This window comes from Chelonia mydas, chromosome 6 (assembly GCF_015237465.2).
Source record: "Chelonia mydas isolate rCheMyd1 chromosome 6, rCheMyd1.pri.v2, whole genome shotgun sequence".
Taxonomy (NCBI): domain Eukaryota; kingdom Metazoa; phylum Chordata; order Testudines; family Cheloniidae; genus Chelonia; species Chelonia mydas.
In genome coordinates this window covers 119,438,526-119,453,319 of record NC_051246.2, presented here as the reverse complement: position 1 = coordinate 119,453,319, position 14,794 = coordinate 119,438,526, and the positions used below count along the sequence as shown (strand labels likewise).

The following is a 14,794-nucleotide window of genomic DNA, read 5'->3' as shown; positions in this document are numbered from 1 at the left end:
AGCTACACATAAGATTTTATGCTCCTGTCAGCGTCGCGTTCCATAGTTCTGTGCATGAAGAGAAACTGGAATATACTATTTGTGTAACTTTTTTTTTAAAACAAGGACATTTAGGATACATCTACACAGCAAGCCTCAGAGCTTGGATCTACAGACTTGGGCTCAGGGGGCTTGCACTACAGCACTAAAAATAGCTGGGTAGACGTTCCGGCTCGGGCTGGAGCTTGAGCTCTGAAGCCCACCCCTGAACCCAAACATCTACATAGCTATTTTTAGCGCTGTAGCATGCCCCACTGTAGACGAGGGTCTGAGACTCTTTTGCCATGGTGCTGCTTGCTGTGTAGATGTATTCTTGGTTAAAAAGAAAAATACACTGGTGTAATAAGATTTCAAAACCAATGAATCAAAGGTTAGGAAAGGTAATGTGAACTGTTACGTTGCGCAAAAAAATATACTAGTTATATACTAGTACAATGTGGCTGAGGTAACCTTACTGTGAAAACGTAACTTTTAAATCTTCCGACTATTGAGTCATTCGTTTTAACCTTTTTTACACCAAAGGCAGGTTTTCTTGTTTCTTTAGATTTCACATATGCAGAAAATTCTTAGCGAAAAAGTGAAGTAATTCAAAGTGAAAAGCAACATACCTGAATATGTAAGTCTCTAGGATCTTCCCAACATTCCACTGTCTTCACCCCTCCATATTCAACAGCCAGAGAAAGGACAGAACTTCCAAATCCAGGAATCAGTATTAGCACTCTTGCCAGCTGTTGCCCAGCTTCTAAGCATTTCTGTAGATGGTTGGCTTTTCCTTTTGTCTTGCTTTCTGGTTTAGCAGACCTGTTTTCTTACCTATTCCAGAAAGCAGTAACTTTCCTGTGAAGGCACACAGAGCCTTCTGCTCTCTCCTGTACCACAGAATCTCTTGTCTGCTGCTGTCAAAAGTGATTCTAGAGCCACGCCTGTGATTGGACGAGTCAGGATTCCAAATTGGTAGGGCCCGACCAAATTCAGGGTCCATTTTGATCCATTTCATGGCAAGAGGGTTTTAAAATTGGTCAATTTCAGGTTTTCACAGTGATGTAACTGTGGGGGCCCCAACCCAAAAGGTACATGGAGGTGGGTCTGAACTGCCCCCGGAGAGCAGCCCTGCAGGTGAAGAAGAAATCCTGCCCCCACCCCCGCTCAGCCTGGACTCTGGCTGAGGCAGATCAGATGTCAGGGGGAGGGGCTTATTTCTTGGTCCCTGACATGTTTTTCATGGCCATGAGACTGGTAGGGCCCTACACATTGACAATGAGAACAAAAGAAAGGGGGCGGGGCAGCTGAGCTGGGAGGCAAGATAATTGCCGTGTGGGAGCAAAATTCACACAACTAGATATAAAAACCATTTAACCTTTTGTGCACGTGGGGATTGGGAACAGTAGTAATGCTATAGTAGTTCTCCTCTCTTCTCCTGTGTCTTTTATTTCCATTCACTTCAGTGCACTCTGCTGCCTCCTCAGACAGTGGGAGTGACCAGCAAAAGTAGTAAGGGATGGCTAGGGGGGTGGGGGGGTGTATGTATACATATACATGCACCCTGATTTTGAGGATGGTGTTTGGTTTTATTAAAACTAAGGTTATCTTTATCCTTCTTAATGTTTTTTGTTTTTAAAGTGACTCGCTTTTACTTTTAAACATCAGTCTACACTAATTTGCTCTTAAACTTTCTCTCTCAGGTACTGAATGAATTCAGCTTTAAATAGTAGCAGCATGTTAGTAACTATAGTGACAAGAACTGGTGATTGATTTCCTCTTGAAATTTTTGCATACATGAGCTGCAGAAATAAGTGGTTTGGGTTTTTTTGTTGATTTTTTTTTTTTTTTTTTAAAGGGATCTTTATTCCAGCAGTCAGAAGATTGTGGAGCGAATGCATCACTTTGTTGGAAACGTGTAAAAGGGTGCAAATCTAATGGCCAGAATGGAGTGGGACAAAAGACAATCATCTTACTATCAACTGGTTAGTGTTCGTATATGTGGGAGGGAGGGGGGAAATTAAATATTATTAAAGCTGTATTGGCTAATGGAACTTGTCTCGCCCTATACACTAATTTGGGAAATGTAAAATACAGTAAGTATTGTGCCCTTATCTTTATCTTCTTCCTTTTTAGATATAGCGAGTAAGCTCCTAGGACAGTCAATGGATGAGACTGGACTACCACAACTTACCAGTTATGATTGTGAAGTAAATGCTCCCATACAAGGCAGCAGAAACCTGCTACAGGGTGAAGAATTGCTCAGAGCTCTGGATCAAGTTAACTGAGTTTTCACAATATTTGTTCTTTTTTTGGACACTGGAGAATCATCACCTAAAGCAGTCTATTTATATTTTCTATATCTGATTTTAGAAGCCTGGCTACAATACTGCACTAATTCAGTTAGTTCCGTTTCGATCCCCTTCCTACTTTACTTATTTTGACAGACTTTTTTCATATAGTCTTTATGTAACAACTCAGATTATAGTGCATTTTCATAGTTCTTTGGTACATAGACTTTAAGTCCATTACATTTAAAACATCCTTGCAATAGCAGCTTTGAAATATGCACCTGTTTTTAAAAACGTATTTATTTTTTATTATTTTTGGCTGGAGAGTTTCAGTGAAAGATTCTTATCAGTAAAATGTTACACAGTAAAACTGTCAATACTTCCTGCCTGCTCTTCATAAGTAGTGGGAAGATGTATGCTTTGTCAGTTATTTTAAAACAAATTTTTATTTTAATGATTTTTTTTATATGAAACAACAATGCTTTGCAGCAGTGCATTGTAGCCACAATCGCACAATATATTTTCTTAAGAAAAATACCAGCAATTCCTCATGCAATATAGTCTACATTTATAAAACTAGTTTTTAAGGAGAGGAATCTTTGACAGTTTGTTTGTTTTTTGCCTACGAAATCATGTTTAATTCTCGAGGATGTCATTGTTTTAGTCATGTTGTAATATAAACTGTGTTCTTAAATGCTGTATTATGCTTATGACTGAAATGAGTATTAAGTAAAAGGGAAGGGTTTTATCTGGAAAGGACTATAACAGCATTTTATTTGGATACATTCTCTTAATTTACAGAGAGGATTTGATGTTCCTAAAGTAGTCACTTCGCCAGCTCAGAAAAATCCCTGCCTGTAGTTGTGGAAGTTCATGCTAATATTGTGTATCTGAGATTAATTCTAAATGTTTTGTTTACCCTGTGTGGTATAGGTGATATTTCAAGCAGATCGTAAGATATCATGCATTGTTAGCAAAGTTGCCTAGTACATCACTGAGTTGCTCAATATTTGATGTTTCGGTTTTTATGCACCTTGTTGCTGTTAACATCCATGTATTCATGTAGATTTCAATAACTCAATATATTTTAGAAACCTTTTGATTTTGAAATGAGTAGTTGTCTCACAAACATCCTATTTCCTATATGTACTGTACAAATTTTTCATTCACTCATTCTTTCTCTCTCTGTGGTTGGATCTAACACTAACTGTATTGTTTTATTACATCAATAAACTATGTGGACCAGGCCCCCTTGGGAAGTGTGTTATCTATTGAGAACAGTGACCTCTTGATTTTGTTGTTTATGTGGTTACTGCTCATCGGTGTGCACTGATTTCAGTAAAATCATCTCTAAGACGTTAAAAATGAATTTCCTGATGCTGACCTCAAAACCTATCAAGTCAATCATTTATCTGAGCCTATTCCATACTAAATAAATTTTCAGGACAAAGACTTGTGCAGTCATTGCCAATAGATTTTTAAGTAAATGTTTAATTTTCCTTTTTTGTCAAGCATACGATCAGTTATTAAACATGGAATGAAAGTGGGAGGGAAAATATCGTTTTTGGGATAACAAGGGCAAATCTTTCCATACTCTACCAGCTGTCAAGGTAACTATCAAAGACAAAGCACGTAAAAATTTGTCCCAGAAATCCGTTAAATTTGGACTCTTGGCATATACATAAGATGAAAAATGCACCTGGCACTTGATTAAAGATATGGAATTTTGCTAAACTCTAAATGTGATTGTATCATCTGCTCGGCTCTAGTTTTGGTGGCAAGGTAACGGTTTTCATTTTGCTACATTAGAATGTGGTGTCACTAGAACCTGTCACATACACGTGGAATGATAGCATAGCTTCGGTCTCAACTTTAAGGCAATCACACGGCAATATTTTAAAAATCATGCTCTTAGCAATCTTCTTATATACTTGAGACACAATTTAAACCCTTCCTGGAATCCATACTTTCTGTAGCAGTTACACAAGTGTGGTAAATTTGTCAAAAACACCTAAATGACTTAAGGGCCTTGGCTCCCATATAACTGAGTCACTTTGAGAAATGGGACTTCTCATTGAAAGTCAATGGGACTTGAAGGGTAAAATGCTCAAGAGTGCCTGTCTTTTACAAATTGTTAACTTGCTAAAAACATTCAAAAAATAAATCCATTTCTAAAACTATTATCTGGATAAGATGCAAAATTCTCAGACTGAGAAGCCAATATTTTTACAATTAAATAGGGAACGTATTGGCATTTACTTCTGAGAAAACTTAAATGTAAGGAGCTTGAAAGTCAGTTACAAGATACTGCCAAAAGTCTAGGATCTGGGTTGAGTGTGTTGGGAAAGAAAGGAAAAAAATACTGTACTTAGTTACAGAACTAGAACTTGTCCAGTTTATCGACTTTTACAGATACCTAGGCCAAGATTTTTAGGTTCCTGTTCTTGAACTCTCTGGTCCATAAGGCCTCTTACATCCATATCTGGGCAAAATGTTCAAAAATGCTGAATACTCAGCAGCTCAAATAGCTCAGTTGGCGCTGAGGATGCCCATCCACTTTCAAAAGTCAGGATAAACTCAATTAAGAGCCTAACTAAGCACCTGTTTTTGATAATCTTGGTTGTAAAGTTCAAATGCAAGAGAGTATATGACAAATAACATGCTTTATACAATATGAAAATTAGAAAGTAACCTTTAACACTGGACAGGCTTTGAATTCAGACTTGTAAAGCTAGCCTTTAAATATGTGACCAAAACTGTATAGTTTGTCAGTAAATCCAAGGGAAAGAAGTTACCACTCACTGTTTTGATGACCTGCTGGTCCATCTTCCATGCCATCCCGTTGTCCTTCATCTGCCTCTGAGAAAGTTGCAACAAAAAGCATGTGCTGAATTCTTCATGGCTTGAGGTGGCAGCTGCCCTCTTTGAGGAGCAGTGAGTGGGCTTCTTGAACAATTTTAAGTCCTCCCTTCCCATTCATAGGTCTAGAAATCTGATTCTCCAATAAGTATCGATAGCTGGCCTATCAGGCATTTGCAAAGACACATCTCGGTCTCAGGCCAAAGCCTGCAGCTCCACAAATCTCTGTCCCTTCCACCAATAGAAGTTGATCCAATAAAAGATATTACTTCACTTACCTTGTCGTTCAACAACTTTCCCAACAGACTTGACTTTTCCCAGCTGAAACATGTTTTTGCTAAATCTGCCTTCTACTGTCCTGCTTCATCTTGCCATAGCACTCTTTGGAGCTTATTTTAGAGGTACCTCCCTTGATGACGAGTCACTCCCTTACTAATCAGCCCTTATCTGTGGAAGATAATGAATTATCTGAGGGGGACAATCATACTACAAGAATTGGAGGTAGAGGGGAAAGTTGACTCCATACAACCCTTGGCTATTAGTTAACTCGAGATGGGACATGTCCCTGCTCTTACTGAGAGATGCCCTAGCAACCCAGGAGGACATTAGAAAACAGACAGATGGGAAGACTGTTAGTTGTCATATTGAAATGTCGGCCTGCACTAACAAGCCCTTGGAGAGTTTAGGTAATGTACCGGTTGAAATGCTGAAGTAAATGTTACTGGTGCACGCTGCCATAGACTCACTGAACTGAATCTTTCTGGGGAAATGCAGACTACAAATTAACTTTTCCTGCGACTGCAGCAAAATCGTAAAAGCTTGCAAATGAGTTACTTTGGGGATTTTTTCCCCCAGAATAGAATCAGGATCTGCTCAATCTGACTTTATTCTTGAGATGATTTACCAGATCCCTGTGGAAACAGGATACAGCACCGTAAGTGATGTGTTGCACTCATTGGAAAGATAAAATAGTTCCTTGTTCCTCATAAATGGAAGAGTGTGAAAAGAATACAGCTGCAGACATGGTTAGTGGCTAGTCAGCAAATTTCACTAGTCTCATAAAAAATAACCAAATGTATCTTTAGCATTTGAAAAACGAAAGACATTATTTTGCTCTTTATATATATATATGTGTGTGTGTATATATGTTTGGGTCAATAAATTTTTTGCTTGGAATTTGGAAAGATGTATGACAAGACCATACCTAGGATATGGGGGTGGTGGTAGGAGAAAGGAAATAAGCTAAAAGAGAGGCATTTTTAAAGGGATGGACCATGAAAAAAACGATACTTCTGAAAGACAAGTTTGCTGAAGTTTAGTATCAGCAAAATGACATGATTCAAGACCAGAGGCATTATGTCCCAGAAGGTAGGTATTCTTTTACAGTGCTGGTGAGCTGGAAATACTGTGTTCGGTTTTGCATACCTCATTACATAAGATGTAGGCAAAGTGGAGATCACCGTCCTATAAACTTGAGTGATCTATGCAGATACATCAGCAAAGATTATTGCATTTCAGAATTCTCTGTGTCGGTTCTTCAGGATGCTGAAATTTCACACCCCTTTTCTGACACCTGTGTCTCAGGCCAGCCTCATGTCACTACCTGCTGTTCTGGAGGCCTTCTGTTATGCTCCTGGGCTACTCTGTGTCATCCATGTGTCAACCGGATTGTCATAGGACCAGGAAAGCATCCTTGGTATCTGCATCGTGACAATAAGTTTTGTGCAAGTGCATACTTTGTGACATGAATAGGGTAATTGGAAAGGAGACTGCAAATTAGACAACTACACACCATATACTGAATCCTCCTCACCCCCCAGAATTCTAGTGTGGGGTTTGTTTGTCTTTTTAATCAAGTTCCTAGCCATGTTAACAGTCTCAAACCAGTTGCCTCTAATTCTCTTTTCTCTGGATACGCTTTGGTCAGAATAAAGACGTGTTTGCTGCTAAAGGAGTACTAGGAGATGATGGTTTGCCTCTATAATTTCCCCTTTGCCAGTAACACTGATCATATCAAATATGATTTCTCAGACTGACAGTATCCAATACATCACAGCAACAAGAGGTAAAGCAATTAATTATAAGATCTGGGAATGTCAGATTCAAGCCTCTAATATCAGCTATCCTGAGAGAGCTGAAAAAGGTGGGTAACCTGCAATTTAAATATCCTGAGTTGAGACACACAGAGCAACCCCTGGGGGCAGCATGGCATGAAAGATACTCTTTGCATTCACACAATTGCCTGTTCTCCCCTCTCCTATGGGTACTGGACTTTAAGCTAGGGCTGTGCATTGATACTAAACGATCTTATGCAGTATGTGAAACTGTAACAGTCTGTCTAGGTAATCATAGTGTGAGTGCTCCCGTCCCAAGTAATTAAAAGCAACCAACACATTCATGGTGTTGGTTTTATTGTTTGTTTGAAAGGCCAGAAGGGACCATAATCATCTAATCTGACATGCTGCATAACGCAGGCCATAGGATTTCACTAAATCAAAATTGTCCCGTTAATCCAAAATATGAATGTCCCCACACCGATGGGTGCTGAAATAACAAAAGATGTGAAATAAAATGTGACTTTCTGTAGAACAGCCCTTAGTTTGGAAGTGACATTGTCTAGCCATGCATTTATGGTTTTTGTGAAATCCTCCTTTGTATGTGTTTGTTTACTTGTCATATTAGGACAAGAAAGGACTACCTGGGTCACCAAGTCCAGGCCCCTATTAGCACAGGGAATTGTATCACAACCCTGATAATAAATTTATCAAGCTCCATCTTAAAAATAGTTAAGTTGTTTGCTCCCGCTACTCCTACTAGGCAGCTGCTCCAGAACCTCCCGCCTCATGGTTAGAAACCTCATATCCAGTTTAAACTTATTCACGGACAGTTTAAACCTGTTTTTGCTTGTGCCCACATTGTCCTTCAGCTTAAATTGTTCTTTTTCTTCCCTGGGGTTTATTCCCCTGAGCTATTTATATATTGGGTATATTTCTATTTTTTAATATTTACACTAGCACGTAACTGCTTATAACTACGCTATGCAGGCTATTTCAATAGCCACTCTGCCAGCAGGGATTTTGCATTGATTCATTCAGTAATGTAACATTCTCCTTCACAAATCGTGCTCTGGAATCCAGCAGTCATAGGAGCACTGAATACATGACCCAGCATCTATAGACTAACACGATGTGGACAAATTGGAGGGAGTCCAGAGGAGAGCAACAAAAATGATTAAAAGGTTTAAAAACCAGACTGATGAGGAAAGGTTAAAAAAACTGGACATGTTTAGTTTTGAGAAAATAAGCCCCTGGGGGGGAAGAGACCTGATAACAGGCTTCATATATGTTAAAGACTGTTATAAAGAGGACGGTGATCAATTGTTTGCCACGTCCACCCTAGATAGAATAAGAAACAATCAATTTAATATGCAGCAGGAGAGATTTAGGTTAGATATTAGGAAAAGTTTATAACAGGAAGGCTAGTTCATGACATAGGTTACCAAGTAAGGTTGTGGAATCCCCATGAGTGGAGGTTTTCAAGAACAGGTTAGATAAACATCTATTGGCAGGGTCTAGGTTTATTTGGTCTTGCTTCAGTGCAAGGAGTTGGACTAGATGATTCTCAAGGTCCCTTCCAACCCTATATTTGCATGATTCTATGCCACATGTGCAAGTCTGCCTCTAAGTGTCTTACTAGTACCTACTATTAAATGGAACGTGGGTGCTGCACAAATGTATGTCATGGCACCATGTAATGACTGCAACCTACACATGATAGAAGCATCATGTATAGTTCTATAGAAGCATGACTGTTTCAGAGGCTAACAGTACTGTGTACAGAGCCGGGTAAAATTTTTCAATCAAAAATTTGAGTTCAACAAAAAAAAATGCAGATTTTGCAACACCAAAATGTTTCATGAATTCATATCAATATGACCAATTGGTTCATTTCAGCACAAATATGCAAAAAAGCAAAACATTTTATTTTAACATTTTCAAAACAAAGTTTGATTCAAAGTGATGTTTTTTCAAAATTTCCTTTTAATTTAATTCTTTTTAATGTCCAATGTCTAAGCATTAGTCAAACAAAACATTTCATTTGAAACAATATTTGTAGACGTCTCTATTTACCTTGAGCAAGGCTTGCCAAGTTTAAATTACATCTAGGATTTGCTACTGGTTTTATGCAATTTACTAGCTTTATGCTAATGTGGGTACCCTTCTCCCCCTAAAAAGCAAATTCAGTGTAATGGAATTCCTTTTGGAACATTCCTTTTTGTGTTTGACTGATTTTTCCCCTGTGGAATATTTTGACCTAATTATGACTGTAGTTCTTCTTGGCTGTAAAATGCTTTAAAAAACAATCAGACCAGGGTTTGAGTTTAAAGTCCTGAGGCTTTTGTTAATCTGTCATCTCAATTCTAAAAAGGGGAGATGGCAGTACCACTTTGTAAAAGAGACAGGTAAAATGCAATGCTATAAATAAGTAGAACACCCAGCAAGCTTGTGCACTTGGGGTTGGGCCCCTATCCAACTCCATTAAAGTCAGTGGATCAGGCCTTTGATGAACAGGGGTTTCAGAAGAGGCTAAGCCTAATTATTTTAACTGACAACAGGGTGCTGAGTTAGGGTCTAACTTCTCAGCAGAGGAATTTAATGACTCCTAAAATGCAGGAGGTTGTAGTTGAAGTCAGAGGCATAATGAACTTGTCAGCTCAGAGGACTTGACACAAAAAAAAATCTGACGGCAGAGATTCCTTAGTAACAGCTCTTTGCTAGGAAAATTTGCAGAAAGATTGAAAAGCCCCATAATTCCCAGAGGAATTATGCCAAGCCCATTTCTATTGTTCTCAAAACAAGCAAATGACTTGGCAGTAACTCTCGACTCTTATTGTCTTGTTGTATCTCTACCAATCAGTAGAGTACTGATGAAAATGTGTCATATAAAAGTCAACAGTCCGGCATTGTTCGGAAAGCAGAGCGAAGGTAGATGCCATATATGTTACTGGCATAGGCCAACTCTTGCACTTTGTTAGAGTATGTTTGAACAAGGTTTTGGGTTAGTGATATGTTCTTTGTGACGGGTTTGTACATTTGTAAGTTTGTATAAGCTACAAATCTACAAAATAATTCTATTAACAAAATTCCCACAAACTTATCATTCAACACAATACTATTTTTCAAAACCATATCAAAATTCTTAGCCACTCACAGGTTTTCATATTGGATAGGTATTTTAATACATTTACACTATGCTTTTTAGAACAAAATAAAAAGGTGTTTGCTGACACTGATTGCAATGGAAGCAACTCTTGCTATTTTTCAGTCCCTTAATTTATGTCAGAAATATCAATAAATTGCATATTATTTAATACTTTTGTGTTGAATATTGGCCTGAACCAAAATAAGAATATCAAGAAATTACTTTTTTTATACAAGTGATCTTGGGCATACAGAACCCTTGCCAATCAACATTACCGATCCATTTTTTGTTTGGAAAAGCAATCTTTTGGTCAGAAACTACACAGCAATCAGCACTCGGCAATTACCGCTTATCAGATGCAAAAATCTGAAGGAGCTTCAGATGAAAAACACACTCTATTCTTTAATCAAAATAAATGAGTGGACTGTTACAACCCTGAATTACCCCTATATGCTATGAAATAAAAATGGTGAAAGCTGAGTCACAACTTTGCAAATAGATCGTATTGTTTTTCCTCTTCACGTCACAGTAACAGGCCCTGTATTTGAATCTAAACTTCATCCGTAAAGAGCGAAAGGTCTGGATTACTGAGAAATGAAGCTGTTGGCTTCCTCCTCTTCAAAGGTTTCTTGCAGACTATCAACTGTAACTTGCACCTTCACTTCACAGAATGATGCTCTCCTGACATCACTGTCAGAGTTTTGCCCTATATCCCTAGCTAGCTCATCTTTCCAAGAAATCCTGACACACACTGCACACTTAAATCAAATGCAGACTATACAAACATTTATATACAAATTTGTAAAGTATGCACTACTCTAGAACCAAATCCTGCTTACAGCAGGCTTTGTCTACACTGGCAAGGGAAAGACAAAACTTTAATCGTTCAGAGGTGTTAAAAAACACACACACACACCCCGCGAAAGACAAAAGTTTTGCCGATGACAAGTACCAACAAAGGATCTGTCCCTTTGATTGTCAACTTCCTGGGGGACAAGCACTTCATCCCACTCCATATCTTAACAACACCAAGCACACAGTCAGTGATTAGAAAGGGCTGCATCTTGTTCCCATTGACATCAATGGCAAAACTTCTACTGACTTCAGTGGGCCCTGCCTAATTTATGAAAGGAGGAATCTGGCTGATTAGCATAGGTTTTTGATTGTGGAAGCATCGGGAACAACAATCACATAGGTTGGGATTCATTAGCTAATTTGTCCTCCTTCAAATCATTAAGCCCACTGTGGGTGGAAAAAGGAGTAGGAAAACATACTTAGGATGAAGAACGAGGAGTACTTGTGGCACCTTAGAGACTAACAAATTTATTTGAGCATAAGCTTCACTACAAAAGGTTTTTTTCTCCTGCTGATAATAGTTCACCTTAATTGATCATTCTCATTATAGTGAGTATGGCAACACCCATTTTTTCATGTTCTCTGTGTGTATATATATATCTTCCTACTGTATTTTCCACTGCATGCATCAGATGAAGTGGGTTTTAGCCCACGAAAGCTTATGCTCAAATATATTTGTTAGTCTCTAAGGTGCCACAAGTACTTCTCGTTCTTTTTGCTGATACAGACTAACATGGCTACCACTCTGATACTTAGGATGGTTTCTCAATTATTTTGATATTCTATTTCTGTTTCATAGTTAACACAATCTGTTGGAGAAAAGACACTGGACTATATAGACCACAGGTCTGGGTCCCAGCTGGCAATTCCTGTGTTCCTGTTAGATTCTAAAGTCTATGATGCGCTTGGAAAAAAACAGCACATGTTGCTCTCAGCTGGCAGACGCTGAAATGTACATGATTTGTACAACAGCTTTGCTACTGCTCCTATTCCTGTACCAATGAAGGGAGCAGTAAATGGTACTTTAAAATAATCATTAATCAGCTGAAATGGCCACCATTTCCATAGTTTGTAAAGAACCCATTTAAAGGATCAAAGTATAGCACAAATTTTTTATTTACACAATATTTATAAAGTTTATTTTTCTATCCAAAATGTTGTTGCATCAGGTACCCTTTAACACTTGGTAATTCAAAACAGCTTTTTAAAAAATGTAATGTTCGAAAGATGTTAATTGATGTTTCAGATTAATTACTTTTGTTGTTTTGGAAAATAATCAAAATTACCAAATCATTATGATTTAAAAATTATGATGCAGGCACATGATTATTTCAGAAAACAACTGACTTGAATTGATCCAGTAACAATACTGATTTTAAAATTACATTTTTGAAAGTCCAGTTACTTAAAGTTACCATTTACTGTACCATTGTGATCTATAGGGACAACTAACTATAATTTTTCTCTCCATCTCTGTTCTTCTCCTAGGACTCCCTCGCTCATACCTGAGCCCTGCCCCACCACAGAAATCTGCAACTCTCTCCCTCCCACATTGGTAACACCCCAATTTCATAAAGCAAACCCAAGGGAATTCAGATTTAAGGTCCACGATTTTCGTTCTAACTTTCATTGTTTTGCCGAACACAAATCCCAGCCCGCCCAGCCAATCAACCTGGAAATCTCAGCCCAAAGCTTTTGCCTTCACTCTCCATTTCTTTGCGCCCGGGGGTTTAATCAGCCGTTTGACAATGACCCTTGGATGCTGAAGGAGGCACCAAACTACCCCGCTTTCCTCCAAAGGCGTGAAAAACAGCCGCGAAGCCTGTTTAATTCGAAAGTGCCCTGGCAATTCCTGGCGTCTGTGCGGGCTTCAGCATAAGGCTCATTCTCCCCCCGTCCCATGGAGGGTCATGAAAACGACCCCCACCCCCCGAAAATGCAGGGCAAGCGGTCCTAACAACGTACACCCAGGCCGGGCTGGTGCCTGCCCACCCAGGCCGTGCGGCCCCCGGAGTTGGGTGTACTCGGGACACGCTCTCTGCGCCTTTAAGAGCTTTCCAAGGTACCGGCTCTTCCCGGCAAGTCAGCCCGCCGGGTGGTGAACCTTACCTGGGCCTGAGGGGAGCGGGGCGCTGGCAGGCTCCCCAGCACCTGCTCCGTGGCGACTGCAAACAGCCCCCCGCGCTGGAGGCCGGTGCGGGCACCGAGCTGGGCTCAGCGGCCCGGCGCGGGTGCGCTGATCTCGGGGAGGATGCAGAGGCGAGCCCGCGCTGGCCCTTTCCCATCCGCTCGCCCCGGGCCGCGCCCGCCCGACGCGCAGCTCCCCCGCCCCAGCCGGCTCTTCCCCACCCCAGCCGCCTGCATCAGTCACGCCGTCGCCCGGCTCACCCCGCGCCCGGGCAGCCGCCTACGTGTCTCTGTGCACGTCGGCCCGGGGCTCCCTGGCTTCCCGGGCCTGAGCTCGCTCCAGGGGACAACGCCCGCCGATCCTCTCCCCTTTGCAGGCGCTCAAGCGGCACCGGGCTGCCTCGCTCCGCCGTGTGGGCTCCCCTCCAGCGCTGTGCCCGGCCCAGGGAGGGGCGTCTGCAGGACGCAGCCCTGAGGGGTGGCGAACGAAATCGGGTGCTGCTGGCCCGATTACATCCCCCACCCCGGCCAGCTTGTCTTTCCTGGCAAGCATTGAAGAGTCAAGGAGTTTGGGGCACGTTTTTCCACTTCTTGTTAGTGGGGAAAGCACCATCCGTGGACAAACCCCCTCAAGACAGGTTTCAGAGTAACAGCGGTGTTAGTCTGTATTCGTAAAAAGAAAAGGAGTACTTGTGGCACCTTAGAGACTAACCAGTTTATTTGAGCATGAGCTTTCATGAGCTACAGCTCACTTCATCTGCAGTTTTCACGATATGCTATGCATCCGATGAAGTGAGCTGTAGCTCACGAAAGCTCATGCTCAAATAAACTGGTTAGTCTCTAAGGTGCCACAAGTCCTCCCGTCAAGACACGCTCCTGGCCCCCAGCAGTTTCTAGCTGAGCGGAGCGATATAGCGGGCGCCAGATCGCCCTTCAACCACAAAGGAGCGGAGGCTAGGGGACCCCCCGCCGCTCTGTATGTAACAGTCACAACATCTCTTGCATAAACAAACAGGCGCTGCTGCTTCCCTCTTTGTTGCCAGGTGAGGCATTGCCAACTAACCGGCTAGCTGAGCTTCTTTCATGGGCTAGCAATTGCCTCTCCTGAAGCCTTATCTTTCTCCCACTAAAATCAGTGACGAAAGTCCCATTGACTTCAGCTGGTTTGGGATCAGGAGTTCACTTGCAAGACCCCTGGAAAAAAATTCCTTCAAAGAAGGTGGAGTCAAGTGGAAAGTGTGTATCAAGTCATGAAGGGAAGCTAAAGGTCAGTGATGATATATCTGGCAATTTAGTTCTCTTAGTATATGTTGGGCGGGTTTCTCAGGCATTGCTGCCTGTACAAAATCTGCATTTGTCACAGGTTATCCATTTATTTATCTTCAGTCCATTTCCACCCTGTGACAAAAATGGCAATTTGCTGCAATATCTTTGGGAGATCT

At 40.8% G+C, this 14,794-nt stretch overlaps 1 protein-coding gene across 1 annotated transcript in view; it reads left to right on the top strand.

Moving 5' to 3' along the window:
• Positions 1-3,556, top strand: part of HIF1A (hypoxia inducible factor 1 subunit alpha) — a 43,060-nt gene extending 39,504 nt beyond the window's left edge. The window contains exons 14-15 of the mRNA XM_037901134.2: positions 1,877-2,003; positions 2,155-3,556. Coding sequence (XP_037757062.1) covers positions 1,877-2,003; positions 2,155-2,306 — 279 coding nt within the window. The 3' untranslated portion in view covers positions 2,307-3,556. The remainder of the gene's footprint in view (positions 1-1,876; positions 2,004-2,154) is intronic.
• Positions 3,557-14,794: the final 11,238 nt, after the last annotated feature.